The 14,856-nt window shown below is 43.0% G+C and overlaps 1 protein-coding gene across 5 annotated transcripts in view; it reads left to right on the top strand.

The window, feature by feature from the left end:
• Positions 1–14,856, top strand: part of ERBB4 (erb-b2 receptor tyrosine kinase 4) — a 799,874-nt gene that overhangs the window by 783,282 nt on the left and 1,736 nt on the right. For 3 of the 5 annotated variants that reach the window (XM_083626462.1, XM_083626463.1, XM_083626466.1), the window contains 2 exons: positions 9,706–9,753; positions 12,246–12,543. In XM_083626462.1, coding sequence (XP_083482588.1) covers positions 9,706–9,753; positions 12,246–12,543 — 346 coding nt within the window. The remainder of the gene's footprint in view (positions 1–9,705; positions 9,754–12,245; positions 12,544–14,856) is intronic. The other 2 variants (XM_083626464.1, XM_083626465.1) reach the window with 1 other exon arrangement.

Genomic DNA, 14,856 nt, shown 5'->3' with positions numbered 1-14,856 from the left:
GCAGACGGCCACTCCTTTGACAGGTGCACGCACACACCAGCCATGCGCCGGAGGAAATGCCCTCCCAACTCCATGGCTTGGGAGCCCTGCTGGGAACGGGGAAGAGAAACACTAGGGCAGACATGGGGAGCCTTTGGACCTCTGTTGCTGAACTGCAGCTCCCATCTGCCGCAGCAAGCACAGTCAGTGGCCAGGGATATGGGAGTCATACTTGAGCAAGACCACCTAGAGGGCCAGGAGATCATGCTCACAGGGTGCGGTCATGGGAGTTCCCTGGTATGACAGTATCTTCAAATGCAGTTGCGCCACCGATTTGTATTATGCTACTGGCAGAGTTATTTTCCTTTCCTTTCCCAGTGATCCCTAGAATTGAAGCTGCCCTTTTCCCAGCTGCTGCCCACTGGTTCAACATCTTCACTGAGCCATCCACAATGACCCCGAGGTCTCATTCCTGGTCACGCCCTGCCATTTCAGGCCCAGGAGCCATATATGTGAAATTAAAATTATTGCCCCAACTTGCATCATTTTACACTTGTTTTACATTGAACTGCATTTACCATTTTGCCACCCATTCACCCAGTTTGGAGAGATCCTTTATGAGCTCTTCATAATCACTCTTGGTTTTAACGCCCCTGAACAAGTATCTTCAGCAAACTTGGCCACCTGCCTGCTACCCAATAACACTCAATGGTTTATGTACAAGTTATGTACAAGTTTAAAAGCGCAGGCCCCAATGCCGATTCTTGGGGACTCGGCTTTCTACATCTCTCTATTGGGAGAACTTACCATTTGTTCCATTGCTTGCTGCCACTTACCCAATTCCTGATCCAGAAGAAGACCTTTCCTCTTATCTCTGGGCTTTACCACTCCACATCTTCATTGGGTGGGCATAAACCAAGGATGGGATTGCATTTTTAATCTCATCATAGATCTGGCTACAATTTCCTTAGACTAGCTTCTGCAACTCAGCACATTCAGTAACATTGAGGAAGTGGAAGCTAATGCACTTGGCTGCATGCATGTACACCCTAATAGCGCCTCCAGTTTTACCTCGAAATCTTTGTGGCTTCAAATGCATGCTTTATTTGACTTTCTTCAGTACTGTTTTATTCTGGATTGTTTTATTTGAGGTATTAATGTGTTGTAAACGGCTTTGAGATCTTTTCTTAAAATATATAAAGCAGTATAGAAACAAAATGAATAATAATAGAAATAATAATTTAAGGGGGAAAATTAGGACAAAATAGGAACAGGGATAGCTAACAGAAACAAGCACTTCTCCTTGAAAACAGAGTCAGGATGTATGAAATAGTGGAAGCATTCCCAGTGCGACTGCCACTGTGGTCAGCGTATGACAGTTTCTTTGATTGGAAATATATTTAATGTAATGCATCACCACCTTCGCTGGCCCTCTCTGACAGCCTGCAAGAGTGGAATAAGGGAGCCAGAGGCCAATTGGGCAGCAGGTCTCTTTGAGTCTCTGTTCTTGTTCCCCTGGAGTCCTCCTCCTCAGTCCTGGCCTAGCACCAACCAGGAGAGTAAGGCTGCTCAGGAGCTGTGAGGTGGAGAGGGGGAGGGTCCCGCTGCTCCTGCCCCCCTACTCAGATTGGCAAGAGCAGGCATGGAGCTCAGGAGCTGCATGACTGTGGCCTATTGCTTGCAATTAGTGCTCAGGGAATGGCGAGCCATGGACACACTCCGCCACTCCCCCTTGTTTCTCCCCCCACAGCCTGCTGTCTCGTTATGTAGCTCATTATTTCTTTCATGAAAAGAATGCAAAAACATGCAGGGAAGGTCCTTTCCCCTTTGCTTTATTCATATATTCCATTTTGCTATGCCTCTTTTTTGGGGGGTGGGGGGAAATGTCCCCGTCTCCTTTGGATGTGGATTGAAATATCCTTCTTTTAGGTACTCCTAAGCAAGGCAGCGTCTGTCTGCTTTTTGTTCCATATTCAGAAGAAAACAATGTGGCTCTTGGGAAGAGGTGTGGGTCCCCTCCAGGGAGCTTTCTCCAATTTGAATTTCAGTTCAGATCTGCTGTAAATACCAGCCTGTTCCTTTGAAATATTTGCTCTGAGCTGATGGGACGGCTCTGCATTGTATTTTCTATCTGCTTTTCCACTTGGGTATCTGTAGGATATTACACAGATCCACTTGCATAAACCAGCTGTCCTTATTCCACACAGAGCTCTTTCTGAAATCTTTCAACTTAGTGGAGCAGCTATATCGTCTTGCCAGGGTAGGAGGACTTGGTTCATTGACTTTTCCTGAATACTGACATGCATCCTATTAATTGTTTCTGTGGATTACAGCTTAGGAGCTATGACCTAACATTTCTTAAATGGTCAAGCACAGCATCTGAGAGCTGCTTGGGCTATGTGCCACACACTTCCCCAAAGGTTGCGTTGCTCTGGAGCAGGGCTCCACATCATGCAGAATGCTGAATCAAACAAAATCAAGCCGAGATTTACAATAATGCGAATTCTGGTGCAGAAGCCATTGATCCAAATAATTCAGGAATTTAGAGTCCTCAAAATTTTCACTTTAACCTCCTCCCTGTCACTTTTGTGGAAATACTGTAGCCTTCCTCCACTTGTTTCCTTTCAGAGGTTTTCAACTATTACTTCCTTCTGCTCCAGCCAGCAAGACCAACGGTTAGGGATGATGAGAATTGTACTGCAAAACACCCAGAGGGCACCATGCTGAGGGATTCTGAAACCCAACATTAAACCCCACAAGCAAGTGTGGGGGATTCTGGAAAACAGATACGTAGTCTAGGACAAATGCCCCCTAGGCAAGGAGCATCTCACTCTTTTGTCTTGTTTCATATATAGCACATTTTAAGAGTTGATGCAGGATTATTTCCTGATGCAGAAGATAACAAATTTGCATGCAAGGATCAGAAACTGTACAGTTATTTATGCCATGTGAACTGGACCCCCCCCCCATGTCTGCTGCCTCTAATTTAGGGCCATCTGCCCCTAAGTCCAGCCTTGGAATAGGTCTATGAGTGGCTGTTGGCCATGACAGCCAAATAGAACCTCCACATCCAGCACATTCTTACGTCTGCAAAAGAGTGGCTATTCAGGGTGGGGCGCATACCCCCATTTACACTTCCAACAACGCCATGGGGTAGGTTAGGCTGAGAGAAAGGTTGACCCAATGAGTTTCACAGTGAAGCAAAGTACAGTATAGAACCTTATTGTGTCTCCACATTACTCTGCATCTAGTGTGCTCCCACTGCTAGTTTTCAAGGCTGAATTAATATACGCCATATCAGTCCTGTCGTTTCCTGACAAATACAGCTGTAAAATGTGTTTTTCTCAAACCAACTTCAGTCTGAATAGAAAACTGGATATGGAATGATCAGTGATATGAGCATACATGGATGAGAGTTTCATGAATAGGAGTTCCAGGAGGGATTGCATGGGCACAGAAGGGGGGGGGATGATGTTCATTGGGTGAAGCCATCCCGACCCCACCTATGATGTCAACAACACAGTGCAAAGGAGAGGGAGGGAGGTGCCTCACTGAATTTTAAGCTGCTAATCTGAATCTGAACCCTGAGATTTCACAGGGACACATCTAATGATTTCCTTGTCAATTAAAGCCTTAGGTGCCTGGTTCCATTACCTCATTTATCTTCTTCTGTATATGCAAGTTTTGTATATCAGTTTTGCAAATTAGGGCAAATATACTGCTGGACAAGCAGGACTTATTTGTTCACGGGATACTGAAGTAGGCATAGGAGGGTGAGAAATCCTGGCAGTTGGGAGCTCAGATCTTTGTCTTTGCTCATTTCAGTAGTGCATATCTTCATACAGCTCCACTGAAATAGTCATTCTTTAACCTTTGCTGAGAAAATCGCAGCCCTCTCGTCTAGTGTGAAATTAGCAGGCAATCAAATACAATCCCTAACAGAAAGTGACACCAATTATGCAGTCACTTTTCAGATGTGTCTGTATCCCCCAACAGCTTCAGAGCAGCTGAACAGCAAATGTTTGTGCAAAAGTACAAAGCTAGGGAGTACAAGGTTTGCAGCAGCGATGAATGAGAGCTGTGGACGCTTGTGTCCTGAAGACGCCCCCCCCCCAATGCTACATGGTAAGCGTCAGAGGCACTGATCTCCTGTGTTTCCAGCTGCCTCAAAAACAGCAAATGCAGCTTTGAAGGAGGATCCTTTTTCCTATCGCCACAGGGAGGACGTGTAGCCATGGAGGAAGGGAAGCAGCGAGAGAAACCAGCCCTGAATGATAATGGGGACAAAGCTCTGATCCAAGGCAACAGAGTATAATGGGAGGGGCCATGCAGAAGAACGATTTGGGTGGCTGTTCCAGTGCAGACTGAAGTCCTGATGCAAATGCACGGACGTGTGCTTTAGCCCCATCGTTGGACTTCTTAGGCTTTCAGCTCAGCAGCAATTGTATTTCCTGACCAAAGTGACATTTCCCTACAAGACGTAAAACGTGTGTCTGTTTCCTGGATGAACCTGGGCAAATATATGCTCCAGCACTGCTTCTCAAAAAGCTGTCCAACAGCACTTCTTGGGTGTAACTGAGATCCAAATTCTAGGAGCCTAGCCATGTGCTGGGAAGGGCTGGGGCTCAATGGGAGAGCATATGCTTTGCATGAAGGGCCCACTTTGACTCCCAGACATCTCCAGGTAGGAGTGGGAGAGACCCCCCCCCCGAGGGTTGTTGCCAGTCTGTGTAGAGACAATACTGAGCCTCAACAGTTTAACTCCGTATGAGAAGGCAGCTTCCTGAGGGGATCTTATTGACGTTTATGGACCTAACAGCAGCATGGTAAACAACCAAAGCAGCAACGTTCCTCAAGGTAATCCCTCAAAACATATTGCAGTACCTTTAGCACATTTATTGCACCATGAGCTTTTGTGGACTAGAATCATGAATGGCGCTGATAGTGATATTTAAGGAACATATAACTTGATGATACGAGCGCAGTAGTAGGACACTATTGACCCCAGAGAAACAAAGTAGGTAAGATGCCTCTGTAATAAAACATTGCAGTGGGACGTGTTTCTGTCTCGCTGCTCCATTGCATTCGCCCTCCCCCAGGTTTTCCTCCTTCCCATCCAAAAGTAAGCATTCTGTGCATACTGAGCATGCTCAGTTCTTATTGGCCTGTTTTGCTCTCACCCAACCCCCCACCAATTTTGGGTGTTTTTTTTGGGGGGGGGGCTAATGCGAATATGCCCAGTCCTCCATTGAGTTCTATGGGCTGCCCTTGTTTCTTCCCCTTGCTCCTCAGTGTGAACCAGGAAATAACCTATCCAGACCATAACATATTTCTCTCTACACATTACCCCCCCAGCCACTCAATTCCCACTCCCATCTTGTTTACACTCACTCTCCTTCTTGCACTGAAGTCCCCATCCCATTCAATAGAATGGAAACGTAGCCAATTATAAGTTTAAGCTTATATTAACTAAAATTTGTAGTCAGGTCGGGTAGATAATAGCCTGCCAGCAAAGGCGCTGCTTTGATTTTAAGATGGCTACATTTGCCTTTAATATTTTAGGCACTTTATAAATGATACAAGAGCTGGGAAAAGGATCAGTGAAGTTACTATGGGTGTGGGGAGGGCAAGCAAACTCTGGCTTCTGAACTGGACAGGTGGAACAGAATTGGAGGAGAACAGTTCATCTTTAGCAACGGCTTCACAGTTATTCCTTTTTCCTCCCTTAAGAAACCCGATCTCCCTTAACAACCTGCTGTCACAGTGGCCATAGCAAGATGTCTTCAGTGCCCAGCCACCATTCTCTTGTCCCACACTGCCCCAGGCAAAGCTCTCTTTTTACTATTTAGTATCACCATCGTTTGTTGGTTTACAGTGCTAAAGGTTAATCATCACCCCCTGGATTTCAGTGTCTTGATTTTCCTACATGGGAGCAGTGCCTTGGCAACTGGGTTCCACTTCCTACCAGCCTTTGTGGGAGCACACACCCCAGGCATGCAGCACCTCTGTTTCCTAGCCTGTCAAAAGCATTGCATAGTAGTAATTCAAGAATATTGGTTCAACCTGTTGCTTCACTCAACACCAACCCTTCCCCTGCCAATACATAATTTTCTAGCTGGTGAGAAATTAGTCACCTTTCCCTCCAGAACCCACACTCACAATCAAGAGAAGGCAGATAGAGTGGGAGCGGGAATCTGGTCTCCTTTTTGTTTTTTTTATCTTAAGTATAAACAGGTATTTTTGAGGCTTCCAAAATTATGGCATTGCATTGTAATTAGGAAGCAATTTAACGACATTTAAGAAACAATTATGTTGCATTTAATCTGTGCTTCAGCTGTTTCCTGGCATTCTTTTTCTGGAATTGTGACTATGGCACTTTTATCACTTTAATGACCAAACACACACAAAAGCTGAAGCAGCTCAAACACCCTTTATCCTCCCCCCGCCCCATTGCTTAGTATTTTCTTTTTAAGAGGGGGGGAAAGGAAACCGTTTATCAAAATGGTTCCACAGTATTCCTTGTTGTAATTTTGGAGCTTGGCAGGTCACTGACTAAACGTTGTGATGGTGAATATGTCCCCTGCAGTTGTCTGAACCTTCTTTAAATAGCAAGTATGTAGTGATGTGGGGAGCACAGTCAGGATGAAGACTGGTTAACACTGCAGCCCCAACGAAGAACCTCCCTCCCCACAGCTCTTATTTGGCATGGGAACCATCACTGTATTTCCTCAACAAATCATCATGTTTTCAAAAGGTTTATGCAACTAGTAGTGGTACCTTTCTGAAAGGCGATTCAAACAGTGAAGAAGGAAGTCCACAGAGAACTTTGAGCCACCTGAGAATGCTTCTGGTGGATTAAGAGCAAATGGCAAGCTCTGCTGGACCAAAGGCCTTCTACTCTAGCCTTGGTTTCCAAAATGAGCTCAGCAACTGTGTGTCGCTGGAGGTAATAGAGCCATCAGAGGTAGTAGTAACCATGGAAGGCTTTGTTCTCCATGGATTTCACGAGTCCCCCTTGAAAGATGTCCTAGTTGGTGTCTGGCACTACACCGTATGGTATTGAATTCCATAGTGTACGTTCTGTAGTTGTCAGAGCATGAATCTATGTGTCAAAGCCTCCTTTCATGTGGAAAGTTAGCATGCCAGGGAGAAGGTTGCAAGGGTAGACTTCTCCCTTATATGTTCAAGCAGCTTTTGGCATTCTGGACTCTTATTTTCCCATGAAAACTACACCATGTTCTCTTCCTGCAAGTCTGAGTAAGTTCTCAGTTTTTGACCACACCAAATGTATTAATCTGTGCATATTTTCTTGTATTCCTGAAGGTTTCTCAATGAAGACTACTGCTTTGCTTGTACCCTATATCCTATCCCCCTTTCTTAAAAAGCAATCACCCGAGTTTGAAAGTCGGCCTTCAATTTATTTTATGAATGGAGACGACAAATTTGAATGAAATGAATTTTGTGAAAAAAGCAATGCCATTGTTTAAAAGTTATTAAATGAGTTATTACATGGTAGTTCTGTGCACAATGAAGCCACAGAAGCAAACACCTTATAAATAATCATCCTGAAGTTTATTTGCCTACTGCTCTTCAAAATTATGCCCAAAGCAGCTCACAAGAGAACAGTAAACAAACCATCAATATATAGGTACAACAAAACCATAAGTATTCCAAGTGCATTTCACAAATGTAGTATTTCCCCCCTCCCCATATGTCATTTGTTTAAATGAATAATGCAAGGAAATGTTTCCCTAGCTGGCAGGAGGGTTAAGTGTTCTCAGGGCCAAAACTAAGGTTTTGGCTTATCCAGGACCTGAAACCGATGAAACTCTAGGCACCATCAGCAGCCATCTTTGTAGTTGGAGTCTGTTCCAAACCAGGTGGAACTGAGCCAGGCAGAGAGCAGGGACTATGTCTGGCAAGACTCACACAGGCTTTATATTATATCAAGGCTTTATACCAGGGTTAAAGAGAGGCTCCACAGGACTTTTTTTGGGGGGGGGGTCACGTCATTAGAATATGACACTAATTACTCTGCTACTTGCTTACTTATGCAACCCTATTGCCTGGGACTATTAAGAAACGGTGGTCTGCTAGCAGGCTAATAAAATGAAATTTCCTCCTTGAGACAACTCTGTACTTCACAGATCTGTCAGGAAGCTCACTAGGTGTATAAGTATTTAGGCAGGCTGCTTGTTGAGCAATGCATAGCAGGAGTTGCTGCTTGTCTGGAAAAGCTGCTCCCACCGCAATAATTCTGATCTTTTTCTGCCTTCTTTCTAAAATAATACCAGTAGTATTATTCATTAAAATGTGTATTGCAGCGCCTAGAATCATTTATCCTCACAGCAATGCTGTTTGTGAGGTAGGTTGGTGTTATTGCTACTAACAGTAAATCTCACTGTGAGAAACTCTTGGGGAATGTCTCCTCTCCCCAGAGAAACTGAGTGAAATGATCCTCCTCAGTTTGTTTGCCCACAAGTAGGATGGCGGATTTTGAGAGACCTTCTGCATGCACAAGTCAACTTTTGGTGTATGACCTTGGTTGAGAAGAATATTTGGGTGAGAAAATGAAGAGATAAGCCACCGGGGGCAGAGGGTTCCCCACTTCTCATCCATGCATCATTTTTGCTTTTTAATCCAGACTCTACTACTGACCTTACCTTCTTGATTGAGGCCACCATCACACCTAGTTTGCAAAGATACAAGTAGTATCAAATCATTACAAAGGAAGAGACTATTAGAAGGATGGTGAACATCAATAAGTGATGAATGAAAACAAAGTGGGCCATTCTTTTGCATCTGAATGGATGTCGACAGAATTTCATTAATTGCCCTCTTGACCTTCGAAACATAGAATAGTAGAGTTGGAAGTGACCACGAGGGTCATCTAGTCCAACCCCCTGCCATGCAGGAATCTTTTGGCCAATGTGGGACTCGAACTCACAGCCTTGAGATTAAGTGTCTCATGCTCTACCGACTTGCATTTCAACCCCAACCTGAAAAAGGGTTGAAGTAGAAGAGTGGGGAGACCGCCAAGATGGACTCATGCCACATACTCCATTACATGAATCATTTTACGTTCTAAATGCTGCTTAGGAAACGTCGTCTGGTTCTGTGGTATTGTTCTCTCTGTCTCTCTGTCACACACACCTGAAAATATTTACTGAAAGAAAAATCTGAAAACGGTATCAAGCAGTCAGGTTGCATATTCCCTGGCTATTACCACATTAGGTTTTTTATGCCACTTTAAATTTTTACCATTTGAAAACCTATCTTAGGACAGTTCTGCTTGTGTGTCTGATAAATATTTGCCACATAAGAGATTCTGACAATTCGGTCCTTGCTTTCTTTTCATTCTTGGGCAACAAACTCTTTCTTTTTAGATCAGGTGGGTCAATAGTTGGTGACGTTCCATGTGACTCTTGGTTTGAGGACAAAAGCTGCATGCCTGCTACTCTTTGTGCAACTCCTTCCCATCTTTTCAGCCTTTTCTCAACCATTTCCCAGTCAAACCCTCCAGACCTTGAGTTCACGCAAAACTGCTTTTGGATCCCTTTCCCTAGGGAGTTTTCCCTGAGCATCAAGGGCTGAATTTGACTGAGATTTGAGTAAATCTCACCAATGTGCATGTTTTTTCTTCACTGATTCATGGAGCTCATGTAACTTCTTTTCATTCATGCGACCTCTTACTATATCCATCATTCCATTTTTCTTTCCTATTAGAGTGAAATTGGACACAGCCCTCCTCCTGCCTACGCCCCTATGTCAGGAGTAAGTATTTCCCAATCAACCTTCATCAATTAGGGGTTTGTCTGTCTTTTTAAAAACATTTCATTCCTTTTCTTTTCTTTCTAAGTTCCATCATGTGCCTCTAACCGATTTCCTCAATTCTAGTTCCAGAACTTGCCATGTTCTTGAGGGACTGAGTGGTCTCTCTGATCTCAGTGGAAATTCTACTGAGAGCTTGGAACTCTACAAAATAAAACATCACCAGGGTTTAATATCTGCTTCAGAATAAGTTCCTATTTTACATTACTGTCAGGTGTTGCTAATTCATTATTCAGTTACGTTCTCAGCTTTCCTGATAACCATAAATTGTTATGATTTAAAACAAGGGAGTACAGACGGACTAGGAAGCCACTCTCGAGCCTAAAGGCATCTTTCTGGGGGGAAGGAACCCCTGTAAGTTTGGATGTGCTACTTGCATTTCTCACTGAATTAGGGGTGTGTGCAGGAGTGGCACCGCTTGTGGCAAAATGGGAGGTGCCACCCTGCCCTGCTGCCACTTTCTGCACCACCCACCCCTGCCGGCAGAGAAGCAGTGCTGGCACTGGTGTCAATTTCAGATGAGGTCTTGCATGATCTGCAAGATTCCACGTGATTTTGGTGAGATCTCACCTAAAATGGGCACCAGTGCTGGCAGCGGAAGCAGCAGGGCAGGTGGGGTGCCCACAGGGATGCTGCCTCAGGGACTAGGGCCACCTGAGACAGAGGCCTTACCCTGCCTAATGGATGTGCCAGCCGTGTGTGTGTGTGTGTGTGTGTGTGTGTCCATTCTGATCAGTGATCAGATACTGGAATGCCCCAAGGAGAGGTGCCCATGTCTTAATTTATAATTAATAGCTCTGAAGTTTGAAAAATCTTCCTTCGTAAGTAAAAGAAGGTGACACATAACAGATGCCAATTGATTTTAAATTTGCTGTATTAAGATGTTTGTTTTCTGCTGGAAATGAAAGATAGGCAGTTTTCAATAGCTAGTTTAGATTATTCCCTTTTTCAGTCTCTCTCCAACATATGCAGAGGCAAGAGTCTGCGTTACTGATCCAAAAAGGTATGAATTTCAATACCAGTGCATTTTTAGTACCAAGTTCTTTATTAGGGCATTGTAGCAGTTACAGAAAAAATATATAACAAATACCGGGGGAAATGGACATATAATACTAATAAACAGTACCTCATTAAACAAAATAATGGTCAAAATAATGGACAAGCACCAATAACTCCCCTCTGCAAAAAACCCAAACATCCCTTATTTGTAACAAATATAAGCTAAAGGGGATAGCAACTCTCAGAATACCCCCACGACCTGTTAAGTAAGAAAGAACACCTCTCAAACTTACAAGAACTAAGGCCCTATATAGGTCACAGTTGTATATAAAATCACTCTCTTTATATAGACTTAAAGTATGTGTTGAAGCTACACACAAAATGACAGGAAGTACAATATAAGATCATCAGAAAATCTTATTTTATGATAATTTCTTGAGATGATGAGCTCCAAAAGGAGCAGGCAATTCCTGCAAGAGTAACTGATTAGTAATGTGTAGAAGCCCACAAGAAAGAAGGAGAAAGTTATCCCCTACCCTTTTATGAAAGACTTCAACCATATCCATATAAAGTTTATTTCTGAAAGAACAAAGATAATTCAACTATGCATACTACTTTACTAGATACTGTGCTGCAGTGCTTTTTGTTGAAAAAATGAGGCTTGATACTCATAAAAGTGCTTTGGGTACCAGCACAAAATGGCTGCCATAGGCAGCAAAAATAAGAGACGCCAGTACTCTGCAGGTTTAGGCCCGGGAAGAAAAGTGTTTCCAAAGTGTTTTGCCTAAAGCAAAATTCTGTGGCAAAAGTGGAATTTCCTGCCAATATGAACTGTCTAAGCGAAATTTCTGGGTGATGCTGATATGTACCTGTCTAAATTGTCACTGAAGTTTACCTAAAGGGAATTTTTTGGGTGATTTGGGAGGTTTCTGCTAGGGAGAAACATCTAAGGAATTGTAGGGAAAACAAAATGTATTTGGTAAAAGTGGCAGTATTTCTTGCAGTATATGCACACACTCAAAAAACCACTGCTGAAGCCAGGCACTGGTGGGAATATGATGATGCAAAGAAGGAGAGATGATACTTGTAATGGTTAAAAAAAAAAAATTATCATTCAAGGGAGAGTACTGACATGTATGGATCAGAAAGTTCTAAATGATTGCATTAAAAAGGAATTTAATAGAATGTCAACCTGGAATTTTCTATTTTGCCCTCAGTTTTTGAATTTTTGGCAAAATTTTACTAGGTCTTCTGTAAGTTTTTTTCTTTTGAAGATGTGTGCTGTCATACTTGAGGTCTGTTCTAATTGGAATACCAGGGAAAGGACATATCAAGTTGAACAAATAAATGAAAATAAAATGTAATATTATATGCACAAAAGCCCACAAGTACAATCATTTATGAGTCTCTCGTGTCGTGGTCTGTGTTTCTTACAGAACCAGTTTATCTACAGAGATGGCAGCTTGGCTACCGAACAAGTAATTCCTTTGCCATACCGAGCTGCCATGCCAAGCATAGCACCAGAACTTCCCATCATGCAAAGTGCTGCAGAGATCTGCGATGATACTTGCTGCAATGGCACCTTGCGGAAGCAAGTGGCCAGCCTTTCACAGGAGGACAGCATCACTCAGAGGTACAGCGCTGACCCAACCGTTTTTATACCTGAACGGGGGCCAAGAAACGAGCTGGATGAAGATGGATACATGACTCCAATGCCAGAAAAACCCAAAACAGGTATGTAGATACATACATGTGATAGCAATCATAAGGTTTTGGGTTTGGAATAGGACCTAAGCTGCATCTGAAGGTTTTGAAGGCTAATTTCTAGTAGCAGCTTGGCTTCCAGAGGTGATTGATTATCAATGTTTAAACCCCACTCTTTCTCTAAAGAGCTCCACCTCGATATAAGTTATAGGACAAAGACAATACTAATAAAGGGATTTGTGCTGCACAAAGAGAAGGGGATATTTACCCAATAACATTGTGAGCTTAGCAAAAGATAAGGAGAGGTTAAATTTAGATAAATTTAGAGTGTAAGAAATAAAGGGAGGTTACCCTGTGCAGATTTACAAGGCTATAAAATATAGAGAGAAAAGTGACATACTCCTGATAATTCATTGTTTTTCTCCAAAGAATAGAGTCCACTTCTGGTAAAATCACTGCGGGGCTTAACTTCAGACTTCAGTGACTTAGATCATATTTCAATGAGAAATTAGGTTATCTTTATCTGAAGGATCCAGTCTCACCCACGACTGGCCAAAAATCATGCAGTGAGCTTCATGTCTATGTAGGGATTTGAATGCAAGTCTCTCTGGTCAAACCTCAATATCTGGAATTGTAAATAATCAAAACTGGAACGATTAACTTGCTTAATCCATTAAGTGTGAGATTCACCTGTGCCTACTTGACACCTGCTATAGTCTATTTGCTCTGTCTAGAACTACTCTGCCATCATACCTCTTACACTCTGAAAATATTGAAAAAACTACTAAAGAGCAATCTTAAAGATTATTGACACTTATAGACAGGGACAGATGTGAAAGAAGGGAGAAAACCTGGTGTAGAAAAGAGATCTTGTTTTTGAGCATAACTGGATGAGCATGTTGAGATGTTCTCACTGCAGATGTCCTTCCTTCCTCTTGTCCTCACCCCTGTAGTTAACCTTCTAGCCATGCTACTTACAGCCCACTGAGTTCCCACAGTTCTCTTGCACTCCTCGTCACACTTTTGTTTCTGCAGACCACAGGCTTTTGGCTTGTCTAAGATGTACTGTGTGAAAAAGACCTGAAGGTCAGTGTGCACATATGTCCTGAGCCAAAATGCTACACTAACATCTCTAACCCAGGAGAGATAGCTTGATTCAGATAGTTTTCGGTCACCCCTCTCTCTCTAAAATGAAGTATTTCATTTTAGAGTTGTGGAAGAATGACTTTCCTCCCTCGCTAAGCATCTGCATGCCTCCTGCATTTTAATCTGGGATTTCCTGCACTGTTTAAATCAACATATTCATATTTGAGAGTGGAGTTAGCTAGGTTTGTTCCTTGAGGCTATTGTATTTTTCTATGGCCCGTGTAATATGTAACGGTGTTGTTTATTTTTTAATTGTGCTAGTGGCACTTTCATAATCTGCCAGATAACGTTATATGGCAGTGGTGGTTATTGTTTCCCTGAGGATAAGCAATGTAAACAGGAGACACTTTCAGCACTGCTGGAAAAGTTCAGATCAGCTGTGCGTACTTTGGGCTCAGCTCTGTGAGAAATGGAGGTGCCTCCTTGCAGGTTAATATCCCAGGACTGCCCACTTTACAGCAGCAGGGTTCTCTCCTCATGGAAAGGGACTGGCTGAGTGCATACAAGCAGAAGCTTCTGATGCTAGAGGTAAAGGTGCATAAATTTTACTCCAAAGACATCCTCTTAGAGAATAAAGATCCGAGGATAGTGATTAAGTAAACAATAGCCTTTTCTTTCAGGTAGATAGATAGATATCATAAAATCACACAAAACTTTACTCCTGTCAGTTTGTTTTCACTGACCTGAAATAAGCTACAGTTTGTGTCAACCTAAGGTTATTTCAACCTAAGAGTAGTGACAGGGCAGTTTTATGTTGTATGACTAGCTGGTGTTAGATCCATACCCAAGAAGCTCTAATCCAGAAATGGGAAGTTGTAGCCCCCCCCCGATGTTACTGGACTATCTGCCACCATCCCTGGCCTTTGAGCATCCTGGGTGGGGCTGATGGGAGTGGCAGCACAACCAAGATATGGATGCCCACAGATTCCCCCACCCAGACTCAACTCTCTCTCTAGCTGGGAATTAGAGACATTTCCATATTAATCCATTGCTTCGTGAAGTCTGTTAAAGTCCAGCCCACTAAACCACTTGGAACAACTCACCAGCACAATGCTCATCTGTTTCTTCCGAATATCAGCTGGTTTTCTTTTTTTGTAACCCATCATGGTACAGCTTGACAACATAGAAATATTAAAACAAATTTGTTTCAGATTAGGTTCCATTCAGATGTGGTTTGTTTCTTTGGCTCATACGGGT

The sequence above is a fragment of the Podarcis filfolensis genome (assembly GCF_964270895.1).
Source record: "Podarcis filfolensis genome assembly, chromosome: 1".
NCBI classification, from domain to species: domain Eukaryota; kingdom Metazoa; phylum Chordata; class Lepidosauria; order Squamata; family Lacertidae; genus Podarcis; species Podarcis filfolensis.
Note: the sequence above shows the minus strand (reverse complement) of the source record. Positions and strands in the feature narration are given on the sequence as shown.